Source organism: Natrix helvetica (assembly GCF_964273705.1).
Source record: "Natrix helvetica genome assembly, chromosome: Z".
NCBI lineage: Eukaryota > Metazoa > Chordata > Lepidosauria > Squamata > Natricidae > Natrix > Natrix helvetica.
Window position 1 is genome coordinate 118,264,052 of NC_138554.1, and position 13,505 is coordinate 118,277,556.

The 13,505-nt window shown below is 36.2% G+C and overlaps 1 protein-coding gene across 2 annotated transcripts in view; it reads right to left on the minus strand.

Moving 5' to 3' along the window:
• Window positions 1-4,591: 4,591 nt before the first annotated feature.
• KRIT1 (KRIT1 ankyrin repeat containing) overlaps window positions 4,592-13,505 on the minus strand; it is a 45,698-nt gene continuing 36,784 nt past the window's right edge. For both annotated transcript variants that reach the window (XM_081971480.1, XM_081971479.1), the window contains exons 13-17: window positions 12,388-12,554; window positions 12,104-12,191; window positions 10,134-10,340; window positions 7,103-7,219; window positions 4,592-5,969 (exon numbers count right to left, since the gene is read on the minus strand). In XM_081971480.1, the coding sequence (XP_081827606.1) occupies window positions 5,904-5,969; window positions 7,103-7,219; window positions 10,134-10,340; window positions 12,104-12,191; window positions 12,388-12,554 (645 nt within the window). In that variant the 3' untranslated portion in view covers window positions 4,592-5,903. The remainder of the gene's footprint in view (window positions 5,970-7,102; window positions 7,220-10,133; window positions 10,341-12,103; window positions 12,192-12,387; window positions 12,555-13,505) is intronic.

Here is a 13,505-nt window from a genome sequence, read left to right on the forward strand (position 1 = left end):
ACTTTGAAAAAAAGCAGTTGCAGTTGTTGCTTATTCCAGCCTTTATTTAAAAATAAAAAATAAATGAAAAAAACATAATATAATGGCAAGATATATGATAGGTTAGAAACAGGATTCAGACAATATTAGTGAAATAGTAATCAAGCAAAAATATCACTTAGTAGTTGTAAGTGTTAAGATTGAATTTTAGCTGTTTGTAACTGCTTAGAATAGGGGTATCAAATTCGCAGCCCGTGGACAGGATGCATCACACACTGGCCATGCCCACCCCCAGTTTTGCGAAGGGCAGGGGGAATCACAATACGTCACGTGATGACAACATGACACCGCGAGTTTGACATGGCTGGCTTAGAACCATCACACTATTTTAAATAATGTATCTTATAAAATTAATTTGTAAAAAGACATAAGGAAATTCCAACAATATCAGCAACATATTCTAATAACAATAAAACTTACTATAAAACTATGATCTTATTCAGATAAGGTTACCCTTTATTTCATTCACAGCAACAGTTGTACAATGCAAAAACTACAGATGTCTTCTTAGAAATAAGACCAAATCTTATGCCTATATATTAAGATTATGCAGTGCTTTGGATACAAATGTCACACCTTTCTACAACTTTTAAAAGACCAATTTCTTTTTTACTGTAAAGAGTTGCCACAGCTATCATCTATATACAGTACTGCAAAACATCTTTGTGAAATTGAGTCTGAAAGTTTCTATAGCCATCGTATATTTAGTGTGGTGTCTAGAATATTTGCCATTTGTGGATCTTTTATCATTAATACTAAAAACTATAGTATATCTACCAAGTAGGGCATGTTTTTTCTTTTAAACCTCACCTTTTAGTATTTCAAACTGCCAGAGATTTTCTAATGGAAGTTCCAATTTAAAGCAATTCTGATTGGCTTATTTTTATCACCAAGCCAAAGATTCTGTTTAGATCTAGGATTTCAGTTGTAAACTTTTGAGTTTACCACAAGTGTTTTTTCTTAAGTAATTGACAATATGTTTCTTTAACTTTGATATTATCTTGTGTTCTTGTGAGTGCTTAATGTAAACTTCTTTCCTTTAGAAAGCACATCAGTGCAATATTTATGAAAGTGCCTCATATGATTAGATCCTTATTCATTTAACAGTTTAACAAACAAAAATACAGAGACCTGAGAAATTCACTATATTGGTATTTTAGAAGAATAGTCTATTGTAATGCTAATTTCATCTTTTTTTAAAAGTTGCATTACAGATAATCCTCGACTAACAACCATTCATTTACTGATTGTTCTAAGTTACAGTGGTAGAGAACAAGTGACTGTTAGGACTGTTTTTCACACTTATAACCATAACATCATCTCCATGGCCATGTGATCAAAATTTTGACACTTGGCAATTAGCATATATTTATGATGGCTGCAGCAACTTGGTGTCATGTGATCACCATTTTGTAACCTTCCCAGCTGGCATTTGACAAACAAAATCAGTAAGGGAAAGCAGATTCGTTTAATGACCACTTGATTCATGTAACAGCTGCAATGATGTGCTTAAAAACTGTGGCAAAAAGATCATAGCGCAGTTCTGGCCTTTTTGCATTATCTCTATTTTAATTGAAGTAACATCAATAAACTTTCTCACTCCAACAGGAGTGCACCATACCTCTTATTCCAATAAAGGAAGCATTGCTGCCCATCTTATGGTCAAAGAACTTTGTCTGGCAGGATCCAGGAAAAGAGCATTTTCTGCAATGGCTCCTTCCTCAGGAACATTATGCTGTTAGAGGTGACAGCTACCCCACACTTTTAATCTTCCACAAGGGCCTCAAAACATGGCTCTGCTGATTGACTTAGGTCCCCAATGAGGCTGTTCCATGGTGCAGATGGCTGGTGAATTAAGAAGATCCCACTTACCTCCCCTTGTGTACTAGTTTTAAGATAAAGGTAAAGGTTCCCCCGCACATGCGTGCTAGACATTTCCAGCTCTAGGGGGCAGTGCTTATCTCTATTTCAAAGACAAACAGCCAGCGCTGTCCGAACATGTCTCCGTGGTCATGTGGCCGACACGACTAAATGCCGAAGGTGCATGGAACACTGTTACCTTCCCACCAAAGGTGGTTCCTTATTTTTCTACTTGCATTTTTATGTGATTTTGAACTGCTAGGTTGGCAGAAGCTGGGAAAAGTAACGGGAGCCCACTCTGTTACGCGATGCTAGGGATTCGAACCACTGAACTGCTGACCTTCAGATCAACAAGCTCAGTGTCTCAGCCACTGAGCCATTGCATCCCTTTTACTAATACTAGTACTAGTTTTACCCAACTTCAAATTCCTGTTTAAATTTTAGAGGATGAAAACAGTGACACATATATGCTAATTACTAATGTTTTAAATATGGAGAATGTGCTTTTAAATCAAATTCACAATGACCAATATAATGTTTGTAAAGTCCAGTCTGGAGTATGATATAAAAACAAATGTCATATGGGTCATTTAGAAAGGGATATAAAACCTAGCTAAAAAATTAAATTCTTGAGAGGGCAAAACTGGAAAAAAAGAATCAGTAGTTTGGGAATACAAACTGGAATATAAGTTTTGTAAATAAATCAATAAAGAACTTAAAAAACATGGGTCCTCAGTTCTTTGGCCTGTGAGTATCAACAACAATTCTATCATTATAACGGTTATCCCTGAGAAACAGTTGCTCAGATTATGTGTTAATTCTTCTAATTTGATGGTATGGCTAAGCCCTATTTTTTCCCCATTTACTTTGGTACTTTAACATCTTAATATGTTATTGGATTTGAAAAGGTGGGGATAAACAAAATACGAGGAAATAAACTCAAGTCTTGCCCAAGGGTCTCCTACCAGCCATACAATTAGAACAGTGTTTCTCAATCTCAGCTAATTTTAAGATGTGTGGACTTCCCTGGCGGAGGAATTCTGGGAGCTAAAGTTCACATATCTTAAAAGTTGCTGATGCTGAGAAATATTGCACTAGGTAGGGGTGTTAAACTGGTGGTCCGCGGGCCGAATGCATCACGTGTAGGCCACGCCGACCCCAGCTCCAGAAAGAGAAAAAACATCGCAAAATGTCACACGGCAGCAACTTGACTGTGAGTTTGACACCCATGCAATAGAGTAATGGCTGCCAACAGGAGTGATTTATCTCATCTTATGTCAGAAATGCAGAAACTAGAAAGGGGGAGTTATTCATTTAAATTTAAAAAGATTAAACCTTTAATAAAAACATAAATTTACGTAGTTCTAACCCAATGTTGGGCCACATTGATGGCAGGTTTATTTCAGGCCAGCAAGTTGTTCTGTATCTATGTCAGAGAAACACTGCACTAGAGCAATAGCTGATAACAGGAATGATTTTACCCCAAAAGTTGATGTGTATTTTAATGGTGAATTTCATCATTCTGGCATTGGAGCTTCCTCATTCCTCAGCACTGCTCAACTACCTTGGTTACTACATTTTGACTTTGACTTGAGTGGGAATAATAAAAGACATAGGAAAATACCATATGTGAAGAGCACAATATTCAGCAATGGCTCTTCAGGACTTGGGCAGAAATCCTTGACTTAATGGCTACATAACATTTTAGTGTGAGATACCAGAGACTGAATTTTGATTTTCTGCACAGAAACTTACACCACATGACTCTGAGTTCTATCTTTTGTTTGGATAAGAGCCAAATATATTCCTACCTTATTTTCCCCAAAATAAGACCTCCCTGGATAATAAGCCCAATCAGCCTTTTGAGCGCATGCGTTAAATTAAGCCCTCCCTCAAAAATAAGCCTTCCCTGAAAATATTGCAACACAGCAGCATCCATGAGGTAACAACCCTCGCCACCTCCTGCACCTCAAAAATAATAAAGACCTCCCTGAAAATAAGGCCAAGTGCTTATTTCAGGGATCAAAAGAAAATAAGACCCTATCTTATTTTCAGGGAAACACGATACTATATTATATTTCATAGGAGTTGCTACTATATGGGTGACCATATGGGTGAAAATGACATTGTAATTAGAGCTTACTGTATTTTAGAGCTTCCCTCAACTAAAGGGGAGGAATGTGTGTCAATCCCAGTTGCTGGAGAGGCATTATGTCATCCATAAATGACAAAATGACACCCACAAATTACCTAAAATGACCAAAAAAATGGAAAGTTCATTTCACAGATTATATAAAATCAATTTTATCAGGGAACTTTCTATTATCACCAAATACTTAAATATTGACCAAATCATATTTTAATCAACCATTTTTATTTTAAAAACATTTTCTTAAGCTTATATACAAATATTTTTAAATGATGTATTTCATAAACATAATTTAGAAACAGAATTATTATCTGATGCAGCAAGGGCATACAAGGATCATATATTTCAAACTGTATGTAAGGTAACTCTTATTGATATAAATTATTCAAAATATGTAATAGGGTATCTTTGAGATACCAATGTGTAGCCAGTTACACTTAACTAATGCTGCCCTAGAGATTCCCAGATCCCACAAATTACATATACACTTATGCATCTGTGTATTTATTTATGTGGGATGCATGTTGCACCATTTATTTTGGAGCTGAGGAAGACATACTGAGGGCACCCCCTCTTATTTTTTCCAACTGTGAGGTAGACTAGGCTAAAACAAAAATACTGAAATTATGCAGTCATTTGTGTGCTTGTGGACAAGTTATAATATATGTCTCTCACTCATAATCCAACATTTTAACCACAACACCACAAATAAGAAGGAATTTAGAAAAAAATCCCTTGCAAATGTTTCATAGCTTTCATATTTAATTGCCAGTACCCTGATGTCTTCCTAGAACAGTGATGGCAAACCTTTTGGACTCAGCATGTCAAAAACTCAGAAAATGCCTAACTTGGCTCTACAGGTCTGTGTCTCTGTCCCTAGCCTACCCAATGCTGATCTAGGTTTTATGAGACCTTCATTCATCTCCACTCTCTCTTTGGAGAATGCTTTTCCAGGGCCTCCAAAAACCATGTGAAGGAGTTCTGTAAAATCCCACTTTCACCTGATTTTTGGAGACTCTAAAGCAGAACTGGGCATTTTACAGCATGCATCCTACCATTTTACAGCATGCATCCTACCCTTTGATTATCCATATTTGGTCCATGGCAGTGGGGTAGCATGGCGGCAGGCCTTCACAACAGTCCTTGTTTCTCATGTCGCCTCTTAGGAAAATTAATTGCTCATCGCTGCTCTAAAGGCCACGCCAAAGCACAGCCATCTAACATGACATCCAGCGGCTCCAGAGGATGCACAAGAACACATTATATTTTCTCGGTCTGCAGACTCAACATAAATAATGTGAGAAGAGACATGCTTTTGAAAATAGTTGTTGATGTTGATGGACACTGGATTCTCATCCAAAACACTGTGGTGCATTACCTTTGACATACGTGTCATAGCTGCTCCATCATAGTCCTAGAGTTAAACCTGCACTTTCTTGGGCAATGTAGAAATAGAACATATTCATAATAACACAGAAGAGATTTAAACCCATTTAAAACATGTCTATTTCAGATATGTTGTTTATTCTTTAATTTCTTAGTGCAGGGTTTCTCAACTTTGACATGTTTAAGATAGCTGCACTTCAACTCCCAGAATTCTCTTGTCAGTATGCCTCACTATGTCTAGAATTATAGCCTTACTTTACTTCCTGAATTCTTGTTAATTACATACATAAATATTATTCTTATGGCTTTACCAACCAAATACTTTAAATGATTATATTAGAATAGTGCTGTACAATATAAATGTACAAGTGAACAAGGTGTTTTTGGTATGACCTCCATCAGGCAATGTCTTTTATCCTGTTCAATTCATTGATGTGGAACATTTGAACACAAGTGCTCCCCATTTAATTTAGTCGCTTCTCTCAGGTATCAACTGGCTGCTTAGCTTCATCAGAAGTTTTATGACAAGACCTGCCTACAAAACAGAAAAAGTCATTAAAATAGTAATAAAAGTCAGGTAATTGTAGCATTTTCATCTATTTATTTAGAAAATTTGTATGGGCATCCATGTTACATGTGATTTTGAGCAGCATACAAATGCAGCAATCATTAAAACAATGTAGCTGCTTTTAAAACACTGAAACATGAACAAAAAATAAATTATAAAAAAGCCAAACTTGTGGGGTAATAACAATCACTTAATGTCATACAACTACCTTGCAGGCTCCCTGCAGGATGCCCAAGAGTGATAGAAAAATATTTCAAGGGGTTTCCCAAAGATTAAAGGAATGGACCAAAGCTAAGTGAGCAGAGTTCTATTACTGTCTCAAGGATAAACTTGATAACTGATGATAATTGATAATTGTGCAAGTTAGTTGTGCAATCTACATACCCACTTAGGGAATATTACCAAGGTCTCACAATCCAGTCTTCTTTGAAGACTAGCACAAAGATACCCAAATCTTTGGGGATAACAAGACAAGCACATTGTATCGTCCACTATTTTAAGCTTGAACTTTCCAAACTCTTTAATTTCCAGTAGGAAAGCTAGAGTATTATTGTCAGCAGCATAATTGTATGCAGGCCAAATTTCTTGAAAGGAAAGCATAATAATGCTTTCCCTTTCAAACAGTTGCTGTTCGAATGCTGGATGTCATCTTTCCTCTCTGTTAAAAATATAGGGTTTGTTTGCATTTTGATTAATAATAAATAATGAAGATTTAAATGTTTTCTAGAATATAGTTTGGCATTTGGTAAGTATAAGATTATATAAAATGCTATTAACATTTTAGCCAGCCTTAATCACTCAAGTGTTTTAAAACAGCTATATATATTATGTGTAAGTCTTGCAGTGGGCCAATATATGCAGACCAGTTGCTTGAACTATTCTAAATTCAGTTTCTGGCAGGTTTTACTATTATTATTATTTTATAGTTGAGAATATTTGTATGCTGCTGCCAGAACATATCTGATCAAATGATTACATTGTGAAGACTTTATTCAATTACTTTACATTAACCTAATAATCCAGTCAACAATATGTTCCTAATTTGGGAAGATTTACCATTAAGGAATATTAGGGGAAAGGACACTCTATAATTTAAATACCTGCTTGGTGTGAACTATGAAACTCATTTTGTTTTCCAGACTATGAATTTGAAAACAGGTATCGCCATCTCCCAACTGCCACATAAAGCAACCATATTTTAAACTTATGAGCAAAGCCTGGAATATAAAAAATATAAAAGGAAAAAAAATGACAGAGTAAGTCCTAAATTGAGATGTGCTATGCTCAAAATCTTTTGGAGTGGGATCACTAAAACACATCTAATAAATAATTTCAACAATGACAACAGCTAATTGCATTAAAATAAACAAAATATATTTTGAGGTTTAGCAATTGGCTTCCATTTTCTCTTATGTCAACCTTGTTTCCTCTTCCAGTTCTCACTGATTCTTCTAGGAGTGGAATTCTACACATTGTGTGTAGTATCCCCTAAACATTAGCACCAGTTAGGGAAGTAAGCCTTCCCTAACTTAGTAGGAGAAAATTAGTATTGCTGACACTGGTGCCAATGAGGACAAATGTTTTTCCCTCTAAATACTCCACAAGAAACTTGGCATTTTGTCAATGCCTGAAACTATGTTGCTTGTCTTAATCAGAATGGAATGCTTATCTGTAAGTCAGGAATCCCCAAAATCTTCATTTGATCAATTCAGGAATTTTCAGATTCTTCCTCGACTCCCTAACAATTATTATATTAAGATACTCAAGGTTGCTGTCACTGCTGGCTGTTCATTCAATCCTGAATAACAACACTGCTTCATCATTAGTGACCTCACATTCAAGATTAAGGACTGGGGTGTAACTCAACAGAGAATTCCAAAGATTAAATGATCGCAACTGATCTTCCAACATTTATTGATCATCTATGACTCCCAATTAGTTACTAGCATCTTTTTGATTTCTAGCCATTAACTGACCCCTACTAATAGTAAATGTGAACATGGGGTTTTTAATATCCAGAGTTTCTTTTCCTATAAATTGAGCCAAACAACCTAGGTTCTACATGAATTAAACTAATAATATCAAGGATGCGGACAGGATATTACCTTGGTACCATTATTTGGATAATTGTCAGATAAAGTATCTGACTGTATAGAGAACTCATATTGGCTACATTACATTCACTGATTAAAAGTAACTATAGATATTTTTGTAGCATTGTTATTAAAGAAATGGATGCTTGAAAAACAAACAAAAATGGAAATGGACAATAATTTCTAAAGTTTGAAGTAGCTTCAAAGAAAAATACATTTTTATTAGTGAATAAATTACAGAGAACTAATTCAAGACTATCAATGTAGCTATCAGACAAAAAAATCACTAAATATGAAATATCTGCTGAAATATTATGCCTATGAATTCCTTTTTTCTTTTCCTGATTAGCATTTTCAACACAATTTAAATTAGCTAAAAAACGATATGAGGAAGTGATACAAAACATGAGTCTTTCTAGGCTAGCAATTTCTATACAAGGAGCAGGAGGCAGCTATGTCTAGAGGCATTTGCATAAATTACAATTCCTTCTAGAATGAGAAGTTTGTTCACTATCATTCATGACTTCCTTACTAGACAGGATTATTACATGCAGTTTGCATGAGATTTTATAAAATTATAATTGATCCAGACTGCAGCTATACAAGTAGTCACAGGCATTTCTTGTGAACATATCAACCATTACTATAGGAGCTACACTAGTTGGCTTCTGGCTGCAATTCAAGCATAGGCTGTCAATTTTAAAGCCTTTTATGGGTTCAGATCATGAAGAACTACTTTTTCCAGATAACATCTATCCAAAAAATAAGGTCAAATAAGTTCAGACTCTCTATGGCAGGGATGTCAAACTCAATTTCATTCAGTGCCACATCAGGGTTGTGTCTGACCTTGGGGGTGGGGGGTGGGAGAAGTGTGATCAGGATGAGCATGGCCAACTCAACATTACTCATGGTGGGGGCCCGGACACTCTGCCAGAGAAAATGGACTCCCAAGCTCTGTTTTTGGCTGCAATGGCCTCCTGCAACCCTCTGCCAGAGAAAAGTCCTCCCAGCCTTCCAAGCTCCGTTTTTTGTTGGCAGAAAGACTTCGGGTCAGTCCTTCACTGTTTCCAGGGTGCCCTGCAGGCCAGAACTAAGCACCCTGCGAGCAGGTCACCCCTACTCTATGAGTTCTCTCACTCATGAGTTTTGTTTTCTGGAGCACTGATTCTCGAGCTCTGTCGTTTTCCTTTGTAATAGCATTCCACTGAACATGGAAACGGTTTCCTCACTATTTGGCATTCAGAAAATCTGTAAAGGCTCAGCTGTACAAATAAGCCCTGGGACATTTGTCCCTCAATAATGGAAATAGTTTTAATTTGGGGAATAGATTGCAATTATTGACAGATTGATTTCATGCTTATTGTACTTTTATTTTATTTTGTTTGGTTTAGTCCAGGTTGAGGAATTATAGACCTCTAAGAGGTTGTAACTAGAATGGTTTATTCACCCCTTTAGATAAATACATGCACAAGACAGCTAACTAACTTAATACCCTGTTTCCCTGAAAATAAGACCTCCCCAGATAATAAGCCCAATCGGGCTTTTGAGTGCATGTGCTAAATTAAGCCCTCCCCCGAAAATAAGCCCTCCCTGAAAAAATTGCAAGACAGCAGCAGCCACAAGGTGACCACGCTCGCCACCTCCTGCACCCCAAAAATAATAAGACCTCCCTGAATATAAGGCCAAGCGCTTATTTCGGGAGTCAAAAGAAAATAAGACCCTGTCTTACTTTCGGGGAAACACGGTAGTGATTCCAGAACCTAACATTCAAACTACATTTAGAAAACTGGCAAGCAACTTGGAATTATCTTAGAGCAGTGTTTCTCAAACTTAGCAAGTTTAAGATGTGTGAACTTCAAATGCCAGAACTCCCCAATCAGCCTGCTGGGAGTTGACATTTACACATCTTAAACTTGCTGCACTCGAGAAATTCTAATCTCAAAGGAACGCCTTAAAATGTTGTATATATCGTTTTTAAAAATCCTTTGTATTCAACAATAATGCTTAATAAGTATTACAACAAAAGCATCACACATACCTTTGTTTCCATATTTAGAAGGTGGAGCCCTTTGACATTTATGCCTACATAAACTCTGATGACTTTATGGTTGCTTGAGCTTGCTTTTGTGAATACTTGTCCTGTGAAAAAAGCAGCTCCATATGTAGGAATTTCCCAGCAGTTTTGCAAAAACATGCGCTGCAGATGATGCATCTCTTTACTCACACCCTCGCTGGTACTGAGACTCTGGAAATATAAGTTGACATGCCCACAAGGAATATAGATTTAGCTTCTTTTTGAAATTTAAAAGCTTCAAAGAAATTTAAAACCCATGTTAAAATGAATGTGCTATAGAGTTTCAAATAAGCATAAATGGTTAAAGAAAGTAAATGCTGTATCTAATAACTTGTGGGTTCATGTAAAAGTTACGCCAAAAGATTTTGAATTTTTTCAGTACATTGGCAAGAACACATAAAATTATAAAAATCAGGATCAATTTGAATCAGTCACTGGAACCAGAGGCTTGTTCAGATAGAGATACAGATTAAAAGAGTTGGAAGGAACCTTGTAGGTCATTAAGTCCAACCCCCCGCCCAAACAGGAGACCCTACACCATTTCTGACAAATGGCAGTTTAATCTCTTCTTGAAAGCTTCAAGTGAAGAAGCTCCCACAACTTCCGAAGGCAAGTTGGTTGGTTGATTGTTCTCACTGTCAGAACATTTTTCCTTACTTCTGGGTTGAATCTCTCCTTGATTAGCTTCCATCCATTATTCCTTGTCTGGCCTTCAGGTGCCTTGGAAAATAGCTTGACCCCCTCCTCTCCCTGCAGCCCCTCAAATACTAGAACACTGCTATCATGTCTCCCCTGGTCCTTCTCTTCACTTGACTAGCCATGCCCAGTTCCTGCAACTGCTGTTCATATGTTTTAGCCTCCAGTCCCGTAATCATCTTGGTTGCTCTTCTATGCACTTTTTCTAGAGTCTCAACAAGCTTTCAGACTCATGCTGAAGCCCATCCTCAGGAAACTTCTTGGTCTCAAGCATGGGCTCCAGTGTGAGTCTGGAAGCTTGGAAGAACAAATCTCTGATCCATTGATCCAATCTGGACTGACTCAGATTGGATCTGCAACATTACCTTGAGACATGTATATTTGCCTTCATCCATAAAAATTAGCATCTATATGCATAATCTTCTAGGCTGTGCCTCTGAACTGCAAGTAAAATTTAGCCAGGCTTATCTTCTAATAACTGGCTTTCAAGAACTCTAAATCAGTGATTATCACCATATTATATGATGGTTAAATCCCTGTGTTATATAGATTTTAGGTCTAGTATTTTTTTAAAAAAACTTGAATCTTTTTTTAAATCTTGAAACAATATGGCTTCCTCAGATGATTCATTTCTACAACTTCAACATGAGAGAAAGAAAACTGCATACTTTCTATGCAATTTCATAAACAACAAACATGTTCTTTGCTCATTAATCAAAAGGACAAAATCTTCTAATTTTCCTATACTTTATCTTCCTGATAATTTTGGTTAATCTTTTGAGCACCACTGTATCATTTTAAGATGTTCATTGTGATCACAAAATAATACTCTAATTATAGTAACCAATTCCATTTTCTAAAAATCTTATATTCAGTACTTTGGTTTCAGGCGTATTCAAATTCCTACAAGTTTTTTTTTTCCAAAAGAGCCTGAATTTCTGAAATTATAATGTAATTATAACATTATACCGTGTTTCCCCCAAAATAAGACAGGGTCTTATTTTCTTTTGACCCCCGAAATAAGCACTTGGCCTTATTTTCAGGGAGGCCTTATTATTTTTGTCATACAGGAGGCAGCGAGTGTTGTCACCTCATGGCTGCTGCTGTCTTGCAATTTTTTCAGGGAGGGCTTATTTTCGGGGGGAGGACTTATTTTAGTGCATGCCCTCAAAAGCCCAATTGGGCTTATTATCCAGGGAGGTTTTATTTTGGGGGAAACAGGGTAATAAGCTTATTACCTTATACTCATGAAGTATTCGATTTGTCCAATGAGGTGCCTTACTCTTTAATTTGGTGATTGGTACTATAGACTTCAAGTTTTCTTCACTAAAAATTAAAATCAGACATATTAAATAATTATAAAACATTTGAAAAAGTAAAACGTATTTGCCTTAAGAAAGAGATAAGTGCATAGAGAAATAATGTGCGCTAAAGGTCTCAAGACATGAAATATTCTGTAGTACATTGTTATGAACATTTTATTGAATAAACAGTGGAATATCTATAATATAAGTGCACATACTTTAGGAAGCCCTGCTTGTGCTTTTTACTTTCATAATTTCCATAGACAATTTGCAGCAAGAGGCTGGCAAGTGTGATCAGCTTGGCATCAGATGAAGCATAGAACCCTTTCAGTAAATTGTATCTGGCCTCATCAAATAGGATAAGGATCGCCAGTGGATCTTCAATCTGAAAACATATAAAGTAAAGATATAGTATATGGATAGATGCATATATAACTAAATCACTGTCAAATGAAGCCAAAGTTCAGATGCTGAATTTGTTAAATCAAGTTTATATTATTGTATTCAGTAACAAGCCAATATATTCATTCTTTAAATTCCAACTTTAAATTCCAACAAATGCTCAAGGTAGAATATGAATAATAATCAAATGGTTTGCACTTTGGGTCAATTATCAGTAAAGGGAAACAGCTAGTTTGGTCTTATCCTAAAAACTAATTCATTTGCTTTTTTTCAAATGTTCTATAATACAGGAATCATATAAATACTTCTGGAGAAAAACAACCACCAGCTTTTGACTTCAGTCTCCCCCCCCCCCCCATTCATCCATCCATCCATCTATCCATCCGTGTATGTGTGTGTGTGTGTGTGTGTATGCATGTATGCATGTGTGTGTGTGTATATACAAACACACACACACACACACACACACACACACGGATGGATGGGGTGGGGGGAAGAGGGGACTGAAGTCAAAAGTTGGTTGTTGTTTTTCTCCAGAAGTATTTATATGATTCCTGTATTATAGAACATTTGAAAATTGAAGTCAAAAACTGGTTGTTGTTGTTGTATATATATAACATTACTGCATTTTTAAAATTGTATACATTTTCTAGAGTGAAATAACCATAACTTTCTTTTTAATAACCAAAAATAACAAGCTTCATAATAACTAAAATCAATAAAATCTGATATTCTTATATGTTATAGATGTTATATGTGTAGGTATATCTTGGTTGGTACCTTGAAAAAGGGCTGTAAGAGTGGTTATGTAAACATTAGCATAGCCCTGAAAGATAGGAAGAGCTGAGAAAAAACCCAAGACTGTCCTGCATTGATTCTTTTTGGTATATGATGGCAGAGTTAATTCTGCCAGCCTTTCAAGATTCTGTTATTG